General features: G+C 33.7%; 1 protein-coding gene across 6 annotated transcripts; it reads right to left on the bottom strand.

The window, feature by feature from the left end:
- Positions 1-639: 639 nt before the first annotated feature.
- LOC128166751 (formin-like protein 1) lies at positions 640-24,422 on the bottom strand. 6 transcript variants are annotated; one of them, XM_052832103.1, is made up of 23 exons: positions 24,269-24,422; positions 9,684-9,779; positions 8,904-9,124; positions 8,419-8,557; positions 8,270-8,320; positions 7,994-8,092; positions 7,236-7,385; positions 6,872-6,988; positions 6,464-6,583; positions 6,322-6,348; positions 5,842-6,115; positions 5,118-5,236; positions 4,893-4,989; positions 4,721-4,786; positions 4,277-4,404; positions 3,901-3,969; positions 3,663-3,749; positions 3,317-3,385; positions 3,069-3,146; positions 2,745-2,871; positions 2,005-2,102; positions 1,676-1,840; positions 640-1,561 (listed from the first exon to the last, which is right to left on the bottom strand). In XM_052832103.1, exons 1-23 carry the CDS (start codon positions 24,362-24,364, stop codon positions 887-889), a joined length of 3,168 nt encoding a protein of 1,055 aa, XP_052688063.1. In that variant the 5' UTR covers positions 24,365-24,422; the 3' UTR covers positions 640-886. The 6 variants fall into 6 exon arrangements, with proteins under 6 accessions (XP_052688063.1, XP_052688067.1, XP_052688065.1 ...); XM_052832107.1 differs by lacking the exon at positions 24,269-24,422 and adding an exon at positions 13,385-13,488; XM_052832105.1 differs by lacking the exon at positions 24,269-24,422 and adding an exon at positions 12,693-13,064.

The raw sequence follows: 24,422 nt of genomic DNA, 5'->3' as shown, positions 1-24,422 counted from the left end.
AACGAGTTATCAAGGAACAAGCGGCTAGTATCTTTTCATTTGCTAAGTAGTGGGCTTATCTTAAGGCCCCCCCCCAAAAAAAACAAATCAGTAAAATGGAAATCAGGGATTTTTCTTCTGCGTCAAACGTTTAAGAGACCTTATGTGTTTGTTTGGTTTGGGGTTTTTTTTTTACGTTTGCCGCCTGCTATCCATGATTTCATATTTCAGCTTGCGTTTAGGTGTGCGTTCAGTTATTGATCAATCTCTTTTACAACACAGCGCAGTACTGAAAAGCCGCTAATTAACTCAATCGGTGTATGTTTATCACGGCTGTAGAGAGAATTTTGCCGAGAAAGATTAATACTACAATTTATAACAGAATCATGAAAAGATTTCTAGAGCGACTTCCCCTTTTGTTCGTTTATTGTATATAATATCAAAGATATGCGTTCAGGAACTGAGCCATGATAGCACAAGGATAATATACATATAGATATTGTCTTTGATGTACTGTTAACAGTACACGCAATAAGTGGCGAGATCAAAATGTAATTAATCCTTATTACTAACTGCGAAATCAGTCGTTTTCCATCTATTCAGTCTTGTCAGTTGTTTAGCGAATTTGTGATGATTCGATATCGGTATAACTAAGTGCATTAGCCATCCGAGTTTTATGACATAATTTAAATAATAGGCGACTAACAAATCATAGTAATGTACATATATTAGGCACAGAACATACACATATATGTATATACACATACACATTTAATATTTATATTGGTAAATATTATTAATATCATAGGGAAATATTGCACAGCCGTGTGAAATTCATTGCACAAAAATATATTATAAAAAAGCAAATTTTATACAAGTAGTTGAAAAATAGCCGTTTCTTGTTTCCTTAAATGTAAATCTCTGATCTCATATCCAGGTACCCTTTGTATACAGGGACACTGGCTATCGTGCAGTATTCGTTCAATTTTCCCTCGAAATCACTCAACACCTTATCAACTTCGTCATCAAATCGGAATGTCCCACAAACCGAGTAGTCCGGAAATGGTTCTGGTGGAGGACTCGGTTTCCGGAGAAAATTGGAGCGGTATTCATGATGTAAGACACCATTATCAAAGGTGAATTTTCTATTGCTTGAAGACCGGAGATATTGTCCTTCAGACCCAACAAACGCACTATCCTCACTTTCGGTCTCGTAATCAAAGATACTGTCCATTTCCTCTTTTGGTTGATCCAGGTTGTGTATTCTTGCGAACGATTCTTCTCGTAATACGTCCGTACATGCTGAAGGAGGTGGACTATTTACAACCCAGTCTTCTATACTCTGTTCACTCAGTGTCACTATTTCCTTCTCAGCAATGTCATTTTCAAACGTAAAGGCCTGTTCTTGTCGGTTTTCTGTGTGATGATAACCCGGCGACCGCACTGGGGCAGAATCAATATGGGTAAACCTCGGAGAACGCGTCTCAAGTTCCTTTTCCGATGTGGCGGGTTTGTCCTGTTTTGCTTTTGTTAGAGTAATTCCCATTCTCCATCGCTGTCTATTCAACTGTTTATCAGACATCTGTAAAGAAGATATTTATCAACATTCCAGAAAACAAAGATTTTTAACAATTCATTAGACTTTGTTTTTGAATATCAGACTAGTAAATTTTCGCATACCATTTTTTACCCTTACCCTGTACGATTCGGCAAAATTATGTATTAGTTTGAAAAATTCCTGCGAGTCCAAATCTGAAGCATTTTCCCCGAACATGGTACACAATGATCTATATACTGATTCCATTTCACGGAATTCCTTCTGAATTTTACAACATTTCGTTGACATTTCTTCGTGGAATACCTTTGTACATGTTAAAGTTTTAAATTTTAAATAGTTTGGGTAAAATGAATATCTAATTTTTTTTCTTCAATTTTTATTTGAAAACTGATCACGTTATGTTAAGTAACTAATAAAGACTTTTTTCCTTTAAAATTAACATTGTAAGTGTAGATAATTAAGGATACAATAAGTCGTTGGCAGTTTGTTTCTGTTATCTCTCGCTGTAAAGTAGACATGGCAAAATCCATCTCCTTGACTGATGCCAGCAAAGACTGAAAAGAGACTAAAAAACGCCACAGCAATAAGTAGAGTTGATACTCAGTAATCAGTAATCACTTTTTAACTATTTTGCTTGTAGTTTCTGTACATATAGTATGTAATGTCATTATATGTTTTTTTAAAAATATATAAACTATTATATCTATTATAGGGTATGTACATGCATCGTCTCAGGCAACGGTAAGGAGTCCGTATAGACCTCTCCTAACCGGCTAGAGAGTGCTTTGCGACTATAATGTTCATTTAGTGTGTACGCTATCAATAGACGTGATTGAAAAATAAATTTAGAGTTACCTCTCTTCGAAGGAGTGGTCATTCGGAATTCGAAACAAATTGTAAAATGCAAATACATCCAATAATCTCAATACTGTATTTTTTTAATATTTCAGCAAACTCGTTTTCCATTTTTAATAAAATACTTTGACTTTGCTAAACATTCACGATTTTTTATAAGGGTAATTTAAAAAAAAAAGATGTCAAATTCTAATATACCGGTATACAGACCATTTAAAATTGACGATGGTAATTTGATATTAACTTAACAACAATTAACATTCATTAATTATAACGATCAATGGATATTATGACATCTAACATTTAATGATATGTGATAATACCGTTAGTTAATAATTTGCCTATACTTTACCTGAACTAGTGTTGAGAATGTCAAGGTCGTCATACCAATCATGAACATCATAGTAGTGACGTACAACTAGTTCTGCGATGTACTCCAGAAGGTTCAAGGATCGATCCCCGGATCGAATTTGTTCTAACTGGATAACGAAAAATGCACTCATAGACAAAATTTCATTTAAAGCGAAACAAGCAAGTATCCTGATTTTTAATAATTTGAAAAATTACAACTTTTATAATTCCCGCAATTTAAACTTTTCGCTTTACGTTTTCTATGCAAAGTTCTTTCTATTGTTCTATCCGACCATTACAACCTTCCAAAATGAAGCAAACATACCAGCGGAAGTGACGAAACTCGGAATCCACAGGCTTGCTTCCTGTTACCATTGATGAAATTTCCCACGGCCAGAATGATCTGATGATAATGGAAGAATAGATAAATAAAGCAATAAATTCATGTTGTTGACACGTCCTGTACTTAGGCTGTGTACAAGAATGTATTACATGTACATATTTTATTGCTTAAATTGCACCTAACGTTTAAAAAGAGTTTTCTGTGACCTAGATTGACAAGCATGTACCTACCTCGAAAATTTTCTGCAACTTTGTACATCTAAGTAAGCAAGTGGACTTCTTCATTAAATCAGCGATTGGCTGTAAAAGAAAAATACAATGATTCTTTCTTAACTATTCGGTTTCATAAATTTTAAAATATCAAATAAATCTTAAAAGTTTTATAAACTATAGTTCACAATGAATTTTGTGCATAAATCTTAATATTGCTTTAGATAAACTTATTTAAAAATGAACAATCTGTTTGGAAGCCAGTTTTGCAACTTTTCACGAAGGAATTGACATTTTAAAAAAAATTAATAAAAATGCAGCCGTCAACTGTTTTGACTCTACGAAGATTTTAACAAAGGTGTCTTACAGGTAAAAGTGTGTCAGCTACACGTGGGAAACTGTCCATAAAGATCATCAGACGGAGCCGATCCTCTAGCCTAGCGATGGACATCAACTGAGGATAAAGAATTAAGTGGCTATCTTTGAACAACGTCAATTTATTCAGGCTATGATATTATTATAAAGTTTGGACAGGAAAAACTCGAGCATATTAGAAAAAAACACATTAATTTTGCTCTAAAGTTATTGCTTTGCAAAAAACTTACTTGCACCAGCATTTGCTCTGCTTCATCTAAATCTTCCAACTGAAAGTCTAATTCCATTATCGTCCTCATCTTTAAGTCAAAATTATGATTGTTTAAACTTAACGTTATTTTGCAAACATCTCAAAATCAACGTCAAGTTTTGATATTGTTATTCCAATATCTGTCACCAAAATGTAATTTCTTATTCTAAGATCTTCGGAGATAATTTAGAAATGTCGTTGCTTATATAAATGCAATCCAACCGCACCGTCTCGGGCCTCCCTGACAGAGCTCGGAAAACGTGCTTTTCCGAGCTCTGCCGGAAAGGCCCGAAAAGCTGCAATTGATATGCAATCCCAACGGTACCAGAATGACCTAATTGTCTTTGAACTCTAACCTCAGTCTCTGTCGGAATGAACTTGAGAAGTAACTCCGCATTGTCGGATAACAGAGCATCAACATCGTACTCCTCTATATACTCCTTGATTACCAAAGGAGAGCGCCCGATCTTCTTCTGTAAGATGGCTGTCCAAAAAAAATCGAATATCTTAAATTTGTTACTATATATCAAATTACCGTATATTCGATAATTTTCACGATGATTTAATTTTCGCTTTTTTGGCGATCTCTTTCAAATCGAAAAGAATTGAAAATGTATCCTTAATCATTTTCTATATAAAACTTTTTAAATTACAAAAAAGAAACATGCAAATTAAAAATGTTACAAATTTTTCCTCATTTTTGCAAATATTGACACGCGAAAAAATCCATGATGTTTTACCATTTTTATTTGGTGTGCAGTGATGTACACTGTTTTATATTTATGTGTATTAAGACTTACAAAGGTTTTTAGCTCTGGATGGCTCCATAAATCGAATTTTCGATTTTCTAGATTTTTCTCTTAGCGCTGAAATATAATGACTATAATTAAATTTTATAATAATTTTTTTTATCTTTTCGTTGTTCACAAAAGGGAGTGTACATTAAAGATTACCATAGTGCCGGGTACATACGTTTTGGACAATCTTGTTTCTGTTCCTGTCCGATCTTAAAACTTTCTTCAAGTTCAAACAATTCTATCTCTTGAAGAACTCTTTCATAATTTAGATGCTGGAAGAAATCCAATTCATTAGAGCCCCTTAAATCGATTTTTTTTGTCTTCAAAGACACAAGCTAGATTATTATCAATAATTATAACAAGACATGCAATTCTAAGTAACCAAATGGCATCCTATTACCTTAAACATAGTATTTTCAACATCGCCTATCACAGTCCAGTTCAAATATGGCAATTTGGCTCTTGGAGAAAAAGGAACTTTCTCATCCTTACACGTGACCTCATTGTTATTGCACTCGTCTAGAGGTTAAAAGGTTGAAAAATAATAGGTTAAACCTTAAAGCACAAGTAGTTCTGGAAACTGAATGTGAAACCGAATATTCACACAATAATTTGCAAATGATAATTATAAAAATTTAAAATAAAAAAGTATGTTCTTGATGTCTACTATAACAGCATTGACTTTAGTACATTTAAAAATTTATCTTGAAAATATTAATCATATTTCAGGCACGTAGCAAGAGAGGGGTGGGGAGCGACAATGGACTTTGCCTACCCCCCCCCCCCTTTATTTTTGAAAAGCATTTTCTAAATTTGAGATAAAGTGAAATGATTCTTGAACGAGCTGACCTGCTCAATATTTTGTGGAAACTGTTAAACAAATAAAAAGAAAATTTTGCATACAAATCAAATTTTAAGATAGAAACAATAACCCACCCATCCCCACACCCAGCCTGCCCCGATTAGGATTTTGTTGGTTAGTGTAGTTTGTGTAATATTTTGTTTCTTAGTTTTGGGCTTGTTAAGATTTTGGGGTAGGTCTTCTACTTCCCTAACCCCATCTAGAACTAATGAACATAAACGTTAACGAAGCAACTGTCTGTATTTTGCCGTATTCTACTTACTAATATCTTGTCGTGTGTTTTCGTTGTCATGTATCGTTTTTAATTCTTGAAGACAGTTCGTAAGACGCTGCAAGGCTGAATTTTCGTTTTGAACACTTTGTACATGTACATCAACATTCACAGTTACATTAGGGTTATGTTGCGTTTCCGTCGTCATCTGCGCAGGTGCAGTACGAAGCTGGTTGGTAACAGGAAGTGGAGGCGGTGGTGGTGGTGGGGGTGGGGGTGGTGCCGGTTTCGTTTTACTGGACGTCTGTTTTTCTGCCTGCGACAGCTAGAAAAGATAGAAAAAGCTAGACCAAGCAGAACACTTCACATATAAATTTTGCGTAACATATTTTAAAGAGCATCTGTAAACAAAAATGTACATGTATGTGACGTACATATCATTAACAAGTACAAATGTATTCGTGTACATGTAACTGTACTTGTACAACGTGGATTAGTGTGCAAATGTTAATAGACAACACACTGCTATACCTTAACTTGATTTCTCAGTGTTGTAATCTACAAAAGTTTACAAAATAGATTCTGTTTAGAAAATAATGCAAATTATAGGGATGTGTGGCAGTTTTCTTTCGGCACGAGAAAAAAAATCATTGTTTTCCCTATTAACACGAACCTTCTCGTGCAGTGCTTTGTTGGTTTCCAAGACAGTGTCGACATCGATTTGGCTGTTTTGGAAGTCCAGGATCTCTCGGATGAGATCATCTTTTTCCGGCAGTTTGTTGTCTTCTATCATCTTAAAGAATTAAAAATACATTCCTGTCTGTCTTGTTTTTATTCTTTATTGATTGTCGTATTAAAATGTACATTGTTTGTGTAAAATTAGCTTAACAAAATTGTCGATTTAAACTTAAAGAAATCTGTTGACTCTAGTTTAAGGAGATAATCAAAATTGAGTGTGTTTTTATTTTATAAGTTTTATTTTAAAAAAAAATGCAGAAATAATTCTTTTTACGTAATTATGATTAATTTTCAGATAACAACAAGTCTGAAAGTACTTCTTCGCTCATTGAACTGAACTCACCATTAGTAGAACATTTGGATCCACTCCCGCCATTTCCAACTCAGTCTGGAGAAAGACTTTGATGTTGGAATTGGGAGCAAACGTAATTAAGGAATTCAAATACCTCATACAACACACCTATACAGGTACAAAAACTGGAATTAAAAATCTTAAACAAGTGGATATTTGACATACTCTTTAAATTGGATTTCGCTGAATTGCCCTACACTTTATCATTCTCAGAGTTATTCGATAAACTTTGACTGAAAGAGGGTCATAAACTGAAGATTGACAGAATGTTCAAAAGATTGAGTTTGGAATAATTAAGTTCAACAAAAGAAGATAGGAAGAGGCTACTCAGTAAGGGGTGTAATTAACTAGGGACCTGAAAAGACAGGGAACCGTCAGATCTTGACATCAGCATGCTGACGAGGAATTTGAATCGCACAGGCTCGCAGTTCTTGAGACGGAAGTACGTGAAGCAGTCGACGTTTCTATTGAATCCCCCAGGTTCCCTCAGTATCAAGCTCATTATCTATAGGAAAACAAATGTCCTAATTTATCAGTAAGGCAAAATACCGTATAACCGTGGATTTTTCTATTTGGTGGTATAAGTATTTGTTAAATATTGTAGTATCTCAAACGCACAAAAAAAATTAAGAAGCAAAAATGTATTTCATATCATTTAAATGTCATCACATCAGAAATCGCCAAAACAAAATTGCAAAAATTAAGTATATGTATATCTAATTACAAATACAAACAGTTAAACAGAATTGCATGTACGTTGCCAATTAAACAATTTTAGTGTGATTTTTCCATATGCAGAAAAATGTCATAATTTCTTTCTGAAAAATTATCTCTAAAAGGGAATAAAATTTGCGCCAAAACTCAACAATGAGGACATCATCTGGCCTTTTACACTTAACAAGTTTTAAAGCTGAAAATTTTATACCGGTACATATGTAATTTCCTGTGAAATTTTCTTCAGAATAGTATTACCTTTGAAACACTGAATGCTATATGTAAATCGAGAAATGCATCAACCGATCGCACATAAACGGAAATGAAAGTGAAAATTACGTTCGTAAAAATACACTCAGTCACACAAACTCATGATAAAAAGAAGAGAAGGGGATTAACCTCTAGAGCAGCAATTCTTGACTTCGTGAAGGAACTCATTAACGCCGAAGCCACGCTTTCCAGCCCGTAAGTCGAGTCCAACAAGACTTTGCTTGCAATCTTGAAAGAAGAATTAAGGAAATGAAACGAGATGAGACACACTACTAAAACACAAAATCAATACGAATGGTATTATTAAGATTGGTTACAATTTTTCTCCGTTTGCGTTTTGTTAAAACAAAAATCCGTCAATTATATGAAGTGTCGCGTTAAGTTGTGTTGTAAATGTAACGTTACCTGCGCACGGAGACAAAATTTGACGCACACCAAACAGTCCAGTTCTTCCGACTGTAATTTAAAAAAAACCCACAGTGATAACATATTAGTATAAATTCTGATTTCATGGTCACACTTTATATCATCTTTTGTTCGTCCTTTGTTCATACCAGTAACCGTTTCCGGGTCTGTGCTTTTTCTTTTGATGGAACAGAATTCATTTCTTTTGCGATCTTCTGAATGTTTCGTAGCAAGTTCAGCAATAAGGTTAGACCATTGTTCTCTCTCTTACAGAAATCTTCAATAAACCTGTTACAGATGACGTTTAAAACATGTATTGATTGCATAATATATATACAGGGTTTTTTTTTTAGTTTTTAAATGAGTTTCTCAAATGGTTTAAAATTCAGACTGGAGTTTTAAGATGATGATTAAGTTCTCAAAATGCCCTCAAAGTGTAATAAATTTACGCGCTGTATCGCATCCGCTGATCGGATATGTTGAAGTTAATGTACACTTTAAAAAATTAAACATGTGGCATTAAAAAGATCCGCTACAATCATCATCAAATAATCGATATCATATAATCGTGCCAAAGTGATTAATACACAAATTAGGTTTATTATACTTTGTTTCGCAATTACTCTCCCCCTACCATTGGTATGACATTTTCAGGTCGAGTCTTAGTTTCTGAAGGAGATGAGATACTTCAAGGTTGGCGGTAGGATTAGTGCTACAGATGCTGCTGCCATTGCTGTTTCCGTTGCTGAGGTTGCTGTGGCCACTGCTAGACAGCAACCTGTTCTTCTTGCCGTCACAACACTGATGTAGATTATCAATGTACATGTCCACGCTGTAAATTGGAGCTCTTGTTTTCTGAGAAAACAAAACTAGAGCAATCAATGATAGAATTGCAATTTGTATTATGTTATTAATATTGATTTAGGTCCCTCGTGTTGAAAATGATGCCATTAATACATTATCAAGCCTCAAGTGGCATTTACGCTCAGTTTTTCCAAATGTTTGATTAGAACTGTAATGTCATTTAATGTTAATGAAGTTACAATTGGCATTTGATATCTTCTTTTTTTTTACCATATAATTAAAATAACGCAGATCTTTTTAATATATAACAAATTACATATAATGTTGCTGATGATGGGATTTAATGCTGATTTCTGTATCATACATAAAACGCATGTGCGTCTGATTATCACATTATACCTACCTGTTTAAATTGCGTTGCAATTTGTATATATGCATTCATAGATAATCTGCATTTAATTTGTGTACATTCAGACCCAATCGTATTCTGAGCTGGGGTCACCGAAATTTAAAGAATTCATACAAAATAATCAATATCGCCCCACCCTATCATTATAACTCCTGCCCCTTGGGTCATGAATTTTCCACATTTTTTCGATGTTGACATTACCTGGTTAAACAGAACGCTCCACTTTTCTTCCAATTTCGCCAATCTAGCTTTTTGTCGGTCCTGAGCCCGTGGGGAAATGGGTGTAGCCGCCATAACCTTAAAGAGAACAATCTCTAGTCATCGCCTGTCAGTTAGTATTTACGGTAGGTTGACATAGTCCTGCTAAAATACCCGGTCTCTTTAAATCGCGGGGCTGAATGCTCTTATTAATTGATCATTAAAATATTTGAGGACAGGGTATGAAATAATATTGAAAGATAAAAACAAATTCCTGTCGAATCACGATTGAACTTATCGATACAGTATCTATTTCCGTATTTCGGGTCCTATTGTTAAATTTGTGGCTGAGGTTTTTTTTTCTTTTGGTTCCAGAGGGGGGTTTAAATTCCAAATAACAGTAACATGCTTTACAAAAAGAGGCCCTGCGTCTTTTATGTCATTTATCTATCTCCCAGCACGAAAGAGCTTAATCACCCAGAAATCTAGCATAGAAACCTTTTCTTAATGACGTTAACCATCGTTAACTAAACTGTCAACAGAGGAATCTTTGTTTAGCAAATTTGTTCGGACAATTAATTGCAATGTTTACAAATACTTTGTGTATACATGCGCTGTATTTGACCAGGTTTAATAGATTCTAGCTGATTAACGATAAACAATTTGCAACAATGAAATCAGATTTTTCACAACAAATAGAGTTGGAAACAATATACTAGATATGCGGAAGAGAAAAAAAAAGAATTATCTTAAGGAATTGTTAAAAATAAGTCTATTTTATCGGACGAGATTGACATGTAAGATTTAAAAGGTGCCATAATGACAACATTCTTCTAAAAGTAATTAAGGATAGATCGTAGATTGGCCAATTGATCGAGAAACAGAAAGAAAAAAATAAAGAATAATATGAAGTAAAACACACATAGGATCTCACAGTGTCAATCATTTCTCGATCTTTGTCAAGTTTAGATGAAAAGCATGACTGTCAGATTCTCTGAACTATCATGTTTTACGAGCGACCGCTATTGTCTATATATCTACCAAATTAGCCTTACCAAACATTGACACAAAGGGTTATAATTCAAATCAAACTTTCACCGGGTGGCACCGCTGGTACACAGACCCCATATACACAGGTCGCTGTACACTTACACCGGGAGACATTAACCAATAATCAGCCAAAAATTCGACACTTACTTGAGAAAATTGTAACAATAATATTTCCCCCTTTGTGATAACATCTTGCGAAACAATCTGCATTAGATGCAGGCGTCCCTTTTTAAAAGGAGTTGACATATGAATTTTAAATGAGAACCAGAGTTAGCCTTTTTTTATTTTTGAAGAAACTATTTTTAAAGTCCGAGAAAAATTGTGGACCAAATATTTAGGAAAGTTGTACAATGCCTTCATTTGTTTAAAAGTTTTAAGCATTTTTTTATGATAAAAAAAGAAAAACTGTAACTATTCTGTATTGTTGTTTCTTTGAAGGACAAATTCTTGTGTAGTTTAGGACTTCTTATCTGTTTTTGAAGAATTCGAAAGTTTCCTCTTCAAAACAAAATATCACGCAGTTGAGTCATTGGCCTTGGGAATTCTCTGATGTCGTTCTTAGATTTTGTTTAAATATTTTTTTGCGTTTTTTTTTATGAATGGTTTTGAAATTTTGTTTTAATTGATGTACCCAAAAATAATTTTACGACTCTATATTTAGCACTTCTTAAATTCGTTAGAAAATCAGTTGAAATTTCTATTTAATTTAAATAAGCGATTGTTCGTCGCAATGTCCTTAGAAATTTATGAATAGTACAAGTTCTTCATATATCTGGGTGGGCATGTGAAAAAGCCAATGAGCTATAGAAAATATAGTATAGTTTGAAACGCAAGTTGATAAAAAAAAAACTTCTCCTGAATGACCCGTTGATTAGGGAAGCAAATATTTTCATGTCAAAGACAAGAAGGCGTTGTAAACGGGAATACAACCATCATTCCTAGGAAACAACTTGTAATCTTGCTACTTCAGAATGATACCGTTACTCTACCGTACCGCAATCTGAGTTGTTAAAGGGTCCTCTTAGTAAAATCAAAGCTTGTTATAGATAAAGACTCCCCGTTGAAGTTTTCGTCCGTTTCCTTCTTTTGGGGATTGATTAAGACTTTTAAAAAGCGAAATCCTAGCTCTCTGCATGTTGCTTGGGAATGTGGATGCACTCCGTAACAAGCAATGGCGGTTATAGAATTTTGATTTGAGTCGATGCGATTAGGACCCAGGGGTGTTTAACTATTATTAATACCTTTCTGAAAAAAAGTAAGAGGATAAACTTGGAGTATTCATTGCATGTCAGACTCTTCTGTGATGAAAGAAAGGCGATCCGGGGGATAAGTTCGAGACCTAATGTCAGACTAATTCTTGTTTTATGTAAGATTTGATGACTCGAGTAGACTATCTTGTGTCATGTGGTTCTACTGTTTATACATATCGTCTTATTATTTTATTGCATTAAATCTAAAAATAAAAAGGCAATCTTTGATGCTCCATTTTTTATCATGTTTGAAATGTATTATTTAAAATTTAAGATTATATATATTCCTTTTTGAAAAAATAGGGTGATTTATTACAAAATTTGGGGGTTTTTTTAGGGGGGGGGGTTATTATTGTTATTTTATTATTTCATTTTTTTTTATTTGTGACAAGAAAATGTGTTTTTAAAAGGATAGCAAAAAGATGAACACTAATACCTCCTGAGGTTTAAAGTGGGTTTTCAGAGATTAAAATTAAACAGCTTAACTTGATTTAATGTCAATAATTTATGTATCCCTCTTTATACTTTCAACCAGTCTAACTGTTAACATGCTGGTTAATTCTATAAAATAGTTTAGGCTTTTAAATTTTGGAAAAACAAATTTCATGATTTTTTTTTTACAATCAGCATAAACATTTAAATACATGTAACATCACACCATTTTAATGATAAAATCGAAATTTAACTTTAAAATATGACGGCTTTTACTTACTGAATTTTGTTAAATGTACCTTCCTCACTGGCCAAAAAAAATCACTGATACATTGACCGCGGTTAGGAGGAGCAGCTTGGTTCACAACATATATGTATATAAACAGGTGACATTGTATACCTGATTCTGTCAAAGGAGTCACAGGTAGGTCTTAACTATTAAAATATACAGCCGCTTGGGCCACTCAGGGCGCGAGATCCGTGCGCACACATCGAGTCCAGACAAAGCGTCAGGCCATCAGAGCTCTGTACAGAGCTTGAGCTCTTCTTGTGAACTGTTTTCCTTTCTTATATAAACACTTGTGTGTAAGTTATGTAAATAATTACCTCCAGACCCCCGCACAATGATGTTTCATTTAACTGTTTAGAAGTCAATTTAAAAATTTTTAAACTGCGAGTGGAGTGCAGCTATGTATTGTTGTTTCGTTGGAACATGATCTGGAAATAATGGCGAACGGTTACAGGAATTGTGTTTTGTGTATTTTGTAGATATTTTTCTTTTTGCTCTTGCAATTAAACAAATAATACTTGTGGAGAATGAAAGGTTTTGTAGTGTTTGATTTACAAATAAAACAACAATAGATTGCTACTTTGTCCTAATTTGAATTGTACCACATGCACGCAAAAGCGCTTTTAAATTGTTCATTTAGAGAGAGAGAGAGAGAGAGAGAGAGAGAGAGAAAATTAAATTACCCGTTTATCGGAGTGTACCTTGCACAATAACGCAAAGGTTTCTCTTTTTCATGGGGTCTTGAATTTAAATCATCAACATCACGGGAAAAATTCCTTCAAACTAAGGCTAAGAAATTGTGCAAGAATTGAGAAGAACCAAACACAGAGAAAGAGAGACACCAATTAACTGATTTGTTGAAGTGTTAATTCTTTGGTGCACTGTAGATCGCTGAGTTCATGAAATATTCAAATGCCTCTAAGTCAGACCCCACCGTGTTCAAAGTACATAAATTCCCGGTGGTATATTTCAATCGGTTATAGATCAATATCGACTCTTATCGACAAAGTAACACCAAAAAAATCAACTTCGGGTATTATTCTTTATCTTCACTTTTAATTTGGTTTAAAATAAGACAAAAACATGATTTCACAGTCAATCTACTTGCGACTTATTGGACCTTCTGATGTATAAAATGTACTGAGGCAGTGATAGTATCAGGTGAAGGCGACGGGTCGTTATAGGATCAGGTAGAAAAGTCAATGTAAATAAAAACAAAACAGGAAAGGTGATCTGTTAATGAGTTCTGTAAACAATTAGGATAGGGCGATAGGATGACCGCGGGACCTTTAATGGGGTCTGTCAATAAGCAGCGTGATTGGAGACGCGACCACGACGGGGCCTTCTTCTGGACTTTTCTTTTTATTAATGAAGTCTTGAAACAAACCACGGGATTTTTTTAAAAACTTTATGTACCGGAATAGCCTTTGTCATGGTTTTAAATTACGGGTGTTAAAATAAGTGTTTTATCATTATCGCTTTTTTAAATTAAAAAATAATTATTTCTGTCAAGGGATTTTTTATTGATACCTCTGTGTGGTCTGAAGTTATTTCGCAGTAATTCAAAAGGCAAAAAAAAAATAAGCATTTATTGGTGTTTTAATGGGGTTACATTGAAAAATAAAACAGCCTCATGAGTCGAACAAGCATCCAATATTTTGAAAATTTCTTACAAACAATTTGACTAATGTATTTTATAACAGGAACGTTTTCAAGTCAAAATAATTATACTTTAAAATGAACACTTGTTAAATGCTGCTTCAATAAATAAGATCTGTGAACAACTGTAGTTGCAATATTCATTTATTATGCAAATTAATACAGACACAGTGTATGTCACGTGTTCATCTTCGATGGCTAGCTACTTTAAACCAAAAGTTGCTGAAATTACATGAACAATAATGATTTGTTTGATAATACCCTTGTAACTATACTAGAACAGTGCACCGCTAAACAATGTTGGACACACTACATTTTTACGTGAAGTGTATATTTCTATCATAAGTTAGAGCAATCATAAGTTGCCAATTGTTATTTATTTTAAATAAAAGAAAACATGTCAATCATATAAAATACGTAATTCAGTATTTTGGTCTCCATTGTGAGATACCTACTGTTCGTCTATGTATTTAACATGACGTAAAGAATGAAAACAAAGATCGGAATAAAAGTGGAACAGATGAAAACAAACAGGAAAAAACTGTCGAACACTCCCGCAACGTCTTTCCATGCAATGCCATCTTCAAATACGATGTCGTCGTTCGTTTCACGACAATCGAAATCAGGATGAACTTTGATGTCGATATTTGTGACTGTCGATTTTCTTTTTGGGCTCCGTCTCATAAGTCTTACAAAACCGACAAGGCAGGAGGATGTGATTTTGGTGGTCCGATGATATAAATTTACTACAAGTACATTGCAAATAAGAATCATGGTGCTATTTGCCAGCTGAAAAGCGAAAATGGAGCTGATGATTGAAAGCGGGTTCGATTGGTGTGGGACCTTATCTGTCAGTATTGTTATAAAAACTGCAAATGCTAGAAAACCAGTGATTGAAAAGGAGATTCTCTCGCCAGATTCTACTGGAAGTAGAAAGACAACTATGTTCATGGATAAAATAAAAATGACTGGCAGAAATATGTTCACCACGAGGAATGAGGATCGTCGCTTTATTTGTAAGTCGACAGTCATTGATGTTTTTTCTATTCTTGAACCGCCAACTGCCACTTTCCACTGTCCGTTGTCTTTGAAAGTACTGCTTTCTATCACCTGTTTGTGGGGATTGAACTGAATTTCATCTGCGTCGTAATTTAGAACATTTAGAATCAATGAGCAGTTGTGAGTATCGAACGGATAGTAAGTCACATCAGATTCACACATTATTTTGATCAAACCTGAATTTCTGAGGTGCACGACACCTTTGCTTGATACTGCCACAGAAAAACCCGCAATTTCAATTTCCATAAATTCTTCGCTTTCTGCCGGATTTCCAATGCCAATGTTTGGAATCCATACCTCGTCTACCGGAAGTCGTGTGACTGTTGCGTTTCCGAAATCTTCAGGGTTCCAATGAAGAGAAAAATCCCTCCAAGTTAAGCGAATTTCACCAGTGAACACAAAGAGCCCACTTACAACATCGTAGTCGTGCATTTTACGGAAAATAAACGCTACGCTAACGGTCAGAGGTAAATCTTGATCGAAAATTGGACGGATAGTCTTCTTGTACCCTTGTAACACTTTATCTTGTATGGCTATTTGGTTGTCCATAGTTGAATAAGACAGTCCATCTATCTGACTTACAACCAGACATTTGGATAGAAAACAGGTTCCAAAATACGCAAAAACAAATCGTAAATTTCTCATAGTCTTTGTTCTCAGATTCTGGTGCTGGTTGCAATGCCAATTTTGCAATGAAAGTGATTACAATATTCGTGTGGTGATATATTAAATGGTAAACATGTTGTGATGCATTTAATATCAACACCAACACGAACGTGATGTGGTATATCTGTCCCTGGTGAGTTTTTTTACGTCAAATAATGGTCGCCATGGTAAAAGGTCTTCTCATGCTTCCTTTACTTTTATTTATTCTAACTGTGTCTATGGTTTACATAGTCGAGCCTCAAAGCGAAAGTTAGGGTACGGATTGATTTGAAGGTCTTAATCAAAACTTGTTAATGATTCCATGATCAAACTTCAAATATCATTAGTGATGTCGACATTGCCTGATAAGATAAAGGGCACTGAAAAATTAATAACCTAGTAATTTTCAAAGTTCGTTGGTAACATCTTTGTTCGTAACTCTGTGATTTCAGTAGAACAAACAATACCAGCATGGGTTTCTGGGGAAAGGAAATATCATTTCCTTATTGATGATAAATGATCTACAATATATTTTAGTCCCCTTTTTTTACAAACTCTGAACAGCAATGACATTTGCTATTTTTTAAATCTTCTGTCGCTGATTCAATGTTTGTGCATGTTTGATCTGAAAATTCTAAATTAACAAAGAGTAATTGCGAAAAAATCTGCAAGCTTAGAATTAAATTGTAAAATTGATTCGTGCGTTTAAAAAACTTTTGATTGTAAGGATAAATTTTAACTATGTTGAAGTATTAAGCATTGTTTTTATATTATTTTATATGTTGTATATGATTTGTATATATGATAAAGTTTACCGTCATTTTCTTTATAAAAGACCATTTTCGATTCAGCTATGTGTTTTTGTCCATCATTTTAAAAATCAAACAAAGCAGAAACATTCAGAGTGAAGAGTTGACAAAAAGAAATTTTAGTTCCATGAATTTTTTAAATGTCGACGAAACTAACAAAGCTCCGGAACCCTACGACTCGGGATCAGATTTATCGCAGCTGTATGCTAATGGGGTTATGTAAATCCATTTATCTAAGTATTGTGTATTCAACAAACTTGAATATAGGCAAGAGTCATTGGGGGCCAGTCTAAATCTGCTTGTTAATAAAGCCTTAATTGTTTACCTTACGTTCTGATATTGGACGATATAACAACTTTGTAGTTAGAATTATCAGTTTATAGATAAACAAAAATACAACGTGGAATGACCATAGAGTTTATCGGAGCAATAACGATAAGGGTAATAAAAGTTTGGCTTGGAGGACTCCCTAGTAAACTTGAAAAGAACATATTTAATAGATTTGGCTCGTCGTCCGCATTGGAAAATGTTTTGCCCTCAAGCTTTAACGTTTTGCTTATTTTTAATTCTTAGTTATTCAATTATTCATTTTGATTTTAGTGGAATTGTAGAGAAGACCATAGGTACAACGTGCATTTGTGTTGAGATAAATTATTAATCGATTTCATCATCTTTAATTGTACTTTGCAATTGTTTACCTCAGTAGTATTACAATCACTCTCCAAGATTACCTAATTAATGGCACGTCATACCCACAAATCCCCGATAACATTATCCGTTATTATCAGAGAATGAAATGACCCTTTTCATATCACACTCTGTATCAGCCTGAAGCACTATCTATAGACTCAAAGACCTGAAGGCTGTAATGGTCGAGGGCTAGTAAATGGCGTAATATAAAAGATGGTAACTATGTTAAAATTATTATTGCATTCTGAGTAATAATTTAAGCTACTATTTAAGTCATACTTTTATATGCACTCAAAAGCAGGTCACTGGTATACGAGGTGCATTATACATGACTGTATATATGTTACACATAAATATATGCAGACAAACACTAAAACAGCCAAGGATTGATAACAAATACATGTACATGTATAATAATTAAAAAGAAATGATGAAAAAAAATATAGTACACTTTATTTTTCAATATTTTGTTTTTTGTTTTTTTTCATTTTTCAGTTGGATGGTTATGCCATATACAACTTCAATCTATATCGAATTTGGGATGAAGATTCACCTGAGATTTATTTAAAGGACGCCAGAAAGCAATATAAACTTGTTCGAGGACAACTTTTGTCAAAATGTAAACATTGCGAATTGAATATAAAACTGTGACTTAAATATTACGCAGTACATTATTTTTTATTTATACACTAATATACATAAAAGTATGTAATAAATTAAGCGATCAATTCAAATTATATACGGTGACCCCGAGTATTTAATAATACTATACATGTTACCAGTGGTAAAAAAGGGGTAGATTTAAAACCAAAAAGCGGTACCATTGTGCGCGACCTTTTCGCGTATATTTCAAAGCACATATTTTTACAATTTAAACACATGTACTACATACGTAGTTAGGGTTTCTGATTAGTGAAACTTAAACAACTTAAATATAAAAGACTTTTGAATGTTAGTAATATCAGCACATGCAATAAAAAAGTTTGCATGCATTTACCATCAAATTGATTAAGCTATTATTTTTTTTAAAGAAAAAATATCTTTGAGTGCAGATACTTTAACAATTGCCGTATTTCAGTAAAAATATTTTAGCCTGCAAAGATTAAACATACAAGAGAAGTAAGAACTAGTAGGAAATCGTATATTCTTCTTCATACTAAAAACGATGTTTCACAAATCATACAGTTTTGCAATAAACTGCAAGTCAAGTTTTCCGTTATGGCCAAGTTAAAAGATAAATTCAGTCATAGTTATCATTAATACGTATAAGCATAGAGAATATAACAATTCACAATGAATGTTATTCCTTTTCCTTGCAAATAATTTAATGTTTTTATTTGCATTTTTATACACAGTTCTTATTCAAAAATAGTTTGGCTTTCTTTTCAATCATGTATAACTTTTAGTAACGAAGGATGAAAACAATTGCATTAAATTTTCTCTTAAAAATATCATTATCATTTCATATACTGCGTTATACCATTTTGGATCATGCTTATTCGGGTAAATTTGAATTCATTTTCGAATAACCAGTAGAAGAAGTAAAGTAAAATCTTGCCAATAATTTTTTTCAGAGTTTGGTCATTTGACGTGAAAGACCCAAATGATACTTTTTTTTTACTCTGAAATATCAAGAATCAGACAAATAGCGAGTAGAGCCTTGTTTACGGGAAATACCTGGCCACATTTAACATATGAGACTGTGTAAATAGAAAAAAAGTCTGATTTCGAAGTTAAATGGAGTCAGATAGATTGAGACATGCTCAACTGTGTCTGGCAAGTCATGTGGTTTTGACCAATAGTTATCAAGTTGATCTAAGACCATCACAATAATATTTGAACTTGGAATTTTCCAAAAACATTACAACATTAATGAATAATTAAGATTAATTTGATGTATTGTTGAGATGGAATTGGTAAACTCATATACGGACTAGTGCATCGCATCACCTAACAATTAACAGATGAAATTTGATGTTTGTGAAATACATGTACTAAAAGTAAGTAATTGACAGTCATTTTCTAAAATTATAAACAGAGAGATGAAAGAAAATGTTTATAAACGACTTGTCTGACAAATCATTTGTGTAAATGCAGTAAAGTATGAAATCACCGATGTGAAGTCTGTTCTTACAAACTAGAAAATATGGAAAAGCCTTGAAAGAGACTCCTCTCCTAAAAATTAAATCACAATCTATTTTTTACAGCCTTAATTAAAAATAAACCCAGTTTATTATAGATATTCGATTTTATATACAGGCCTAAACAGCAATAATAAAAGGCAGGTCGCATGTGAAATGTAATCTAAAGTTTAATGCGAGCTATGCTTATTTACACGAGCGCACGACATTAAAGGCATAAAGTAATTTCAACATTGCTTTATAAATTCATCACACAGACTGCTGTGAACGTCAACACCCTCCTGACTGTTTTATCGTGATAAACCATATATGCAGTCGACACCATAAAATACATAATAGCGATTTGTGTACTAATTACCATTGGATGCGTAAGTACATTTAATCAGCTGTTTTAAATAACTTAAAAACTTATTTACTTAGTTCCTAAATCTCAATATATGCGTGGATCTGGATCGCCAAATTCCGCGAAAAAGAGACAAAACAACGTATATAATTTCCCAAATCGTCTAGATACAGTACAAGAATGCATATTTATAATGCCCGAAGATAAAAAAAAAAGTATTTTTCTATACAGTTATGAAACCTTATGGTAAACATAAAAGTTATTCTCCCTCATACTTCCTAATTTTAGGACATCTTATATACGACAACCACAGAAGTCAGCAGAGATGTTAAAACTTGAAATGTGTTTAGCTGATATCGATACTAAAAATAGGAACATGACGCAGGACTTAAGGTGGTGCACCTGATGACGACATTTATGCCTGGTTATTATTTCTTAGTATCCTTATTATAAAAAAATCTTGTTTGCAGCTCTCATTTGGACCATTTCTTCCATACATGTATATAACTAAACACACATTATAATATAAATTATATTCTTGTTAATAATTTTTTAAATCTTTAATCTTATCATTTACTTATTTTGATTTTTTAAATATATTTCATTTTTGTTTTAAATCTAATACCTATATTCAAATGAGCGAAATTTATTATAAACAAATTATATAATGTTTATTTTTCCTTTAAAATAATAATATATTTTTGTTCATTTCTGAAATGACCCTTCATTTATATGCATCCGGGCACCATAGATCTCAAGTTTGATATTCATTATACTAAACACAAACACAGAGTAATCTAAGTTAGTGCAATTAATAAACTCTCTTTGAGTGCCTACCATAATAAGTAATTTGCAGTATTGACAAGTTCAATGAACAGTTGCCATCGTAATTTGCTTTAATAAATAAATCTAAACTAAAACCGAGCACAAAAATGTAATTTACATGGTAAATATTTATATATATTCGCTATCATTCAATTCAGTAGTATTATTCTACACAAACTGTTGATAAAATTACAAAAACAAAAGTACAACACATAATCCAGCATATTTAGTTGCACAGATGTTGATCGAAAATAAACATTAAAGTATAGATTGATCATCAAATCCAAAATATTATTCATGATCATGTTGTTCAAATCTCATAAAGGTCTTTTTTGTCTCTTGTTTTAAAAGCGATGACTGACGTACAGAATAAAAACGAAAATTGGAACAAAAGTCGAACAGAGAAAGGCAAACAAGAAACACTTGTCGAACACGCTCGCCACATCTTTCCAAGTAACGCCATTATCAAACTCATAATCGTCATTTGGTTCACGACAATCGGAATCAGGATGACCTTTGGGGTCGATTTTTAAGACTGGGGTGTTTTTCCTGGTGTTTCTTCGCGTGAGTCTAACGAAAGCCAAGAGACAGGAAGAGTTAATGTTGGAGGTCCGATGATACAAGTTTACAACCAGAACATTGCAAATAAGGATCATTGTGCTATTTGCCAGCTGAAAAGCAAAAAGCGAGCTGAGAATTGAAAGCGGGTTGGACTGGTGTGGGAGTTGGTCCGTTAAAATTGTAATGAAAACCGTGAACGCCAAAAAACCTGTGATTGAAAAAGACACTCTCTCGCCGGATTCAACTGGAAGTAGAAAGACGACAGTGTTCATGGCCAAAATGAAGATGACTGGCAGAAAGATGTTAACAACGAGAAAGGAGGGTCGTCGTCTTATTTTTAAGTCGACAGATACTGCAGCGGCACTTATTCTAGACCCGAGAACTGTCACGTTCCACTTCCCGTTATCTTTGAAATCACTGTTTTCCTCCACTTGTTTTTTGGTATGAAACTTGACTTCATTGCTGTTGTAATTAAGAATAGTTAAAACTAGCGAGCAAGTGTGGGAATCGAAAGGGTAGTATGTAACATCAGACTGACACATCATTTTAATCAAACCTGAATTCCTGAGATGCACTACTCCTTTGCTTGTGACCTCAACAGAAAAACCCGCGATTTCAATTTGCATGAATTCCTCTCTTTCTGCCGGATTTCGAACGCCAATGTTTGGAATCCATACTTCATCTATCGGAAGTCTGGTGGCAGTTGCATTTCCGTAATCCTTAGGGTTCCACGTAAATGAGAAATCCCTCCAGGATAGTCGAATCCCACCTGTGAACTCAAAAAGCCCGCTTACAACGTCGTAGTGATGCATTTTACGGAAAATAAATTGTATGTCAACGGTAACGGGTAAATCCTGATTGAATATTGGACGTAGAGACTTTTTGTATCCTTTTAATAATTTATTTTGAATAGCTTTTTGATTCTGCATAGTTGATAAAGTTAGACCGTTAACAAAACATTTGGGCAGAAAACAGATTCCAAAATACGCCACGAAAATTAGTAAATTCCTCATGGTCTTGCATGCAACTCAAATTTTTTATGGTCGCAAAACAACTGATGTGATGAAAGTGATCACAGGTATGATATTTCTGACCAAAATGTCTTGATGAATTAAATCATGCAGAAATCATGCCATGATTTGAATCAGTATGCCCCACTTTGTCCTATTGAAAGAACTGATCATTTCACAATGAACGTCACTTTACATGCTTTGCTCGTCCCTTTCTTTAAATATTTATGCAAATTCAGTAAAGAATCATTCAGGTATATTCTCAAAGCTAAATATCAATCACATTTTAGAGCACCTGGTAATTTGAAATTCTACCAAAACCTCTAAATTATTCAGTGATCATTTATTCAATGATTGCACGTTAAGTCTCATAAGGTTCTGTCGTCATTGTCTTATACCACGGAGGACTCTCATATTGATGAAGACTGTGACCTTCTATGTTGACAAACAACGTGTCTATTATTTGTTACTTACTTTGGTGATGAATAGAAACATCCCTTGCCGGGACATGTTTCCAGAAAGTGATCTACATTATTTGATATGTATTATTTCTTACAGTGAACTGCATTAATATTTCGGATTAATATGACACCCATTTTTATTCCTTAATTAAAACTGATGTGAGCGTTTTACTGATGTGCAAAGCTCCTAGCTCTGCTAGATTTTGAATTGTCATGACCTTAGTCTCTCATACATTTTTAGCCGGGTTCTGCTGAAAGCAGAGTCCTTGCTGTAGACAGGCAAATCGTCAATGTTACTTTAAATAGCACAACTTCAAAAGTAAAAAAAAAACCAAACAGCGTCAAAGTAAAAGCTTCTGCTATACCAAATAGTTACACAAAGAGACACGTTTTGTCAAAAGTGTTGGCATTTTGTTTCTTTTTTTTTTTAATTTAGAGAGAATTGTCTATCTTTTTTAGTTTTCTTATTAATAAGAAAACTAAAAAAGATAGATGTTATAAAAACAAGACTATACATTTTGGGCACATACAATGCGCATGAATTTCCATGAACTACAATGTAGTTTGCTGCGCGTTGAAAAAATGGGTATTGAATATATAACGCTTGTTGAAAAATTCAAGGCAGCTATTGTTTAACTTTTTTCTACTAGACAGACACATTTTTGTTTATAGCCGCTTACAAAATTTGGTCGCTCTCTGACGCTTTGCCGACATTAAAAGCATGAGAGAGAGAAAAAGAGAGAGAGAGAGATTTTCAGTCTTAACTATACAATATGCATAAAGACATACCAAAAGAGCCCGGCTTTCAGTACTTCAGTACTTTGATTGTAAATATTTGATATCAACACATTCTGAAGACATTTGTTTCTCTTTTTGCCTCCAGCTTTTTATCAAACTTCTTCGAAATATTCTCAATAATTTTGGATAGTGAAGTCAGATAAAATCACGTGCAGATCAAGAGCCGCCTTTTTTACAAACCAAAACTACGTGTACTTGTCCTTCCAAGGCTTCAACTTATGTTTAGAAAGTTTCATATGCAAGTAAACTGACAACATCAGTAATAAAATGCCTAATAGTATTTCTGGTTTAAAATATTTAAATATTTTCACAATGCGGGGTAAACATAAAAGGATAGAAAATCCAAAAGCTCTTCAAACTGCAGGATTTTTTTCCATGTTCGGAACTGCATAATTGTGTAGCGAGTAAGCGACTGGATCTAACATCTAATTTTAATTACTTTGGCAACTGAATGTCTGTTAGCTTGGACAGAAACACAATTCTAAAGCCTAATTACGTATACTCTTTACGTAGTTATTAATGAACATGCTGTTTGAGTGGAAAAATCATTGCTTTTTATAACTTACCCAAAAAGGTACATCATAACGACTGCGATAAAATCTGTCGTGAATCTGTGCCCTGTGTAGAAACGGATCAGATATACTCCTGCAAACAAGATCCATCTTCTCAAAAGAAGCACAGTTGACAGGCTATTTGAAGTATTCTAACGACAAGGTCTGG

Source organism: Crassostrea angulata, chromosome 10 (genome assembly GCF_025612915.1).
Source record: "Crassostrea angulata isolate pt1a10 chromosome 10, ASM2561291v2, whole genome shotgun sequence".
NCBI lineage: Eukaryota > Metazoa > Mollusca > Bivalvia > Ostreida > Ostreidae > Magallana > Magallana angulata.
The sequence above is the reverse complement of the archived record's forward strand: the minus strand, read 5'-3'. Positions and strand labels throughout refer to the sequence as shown.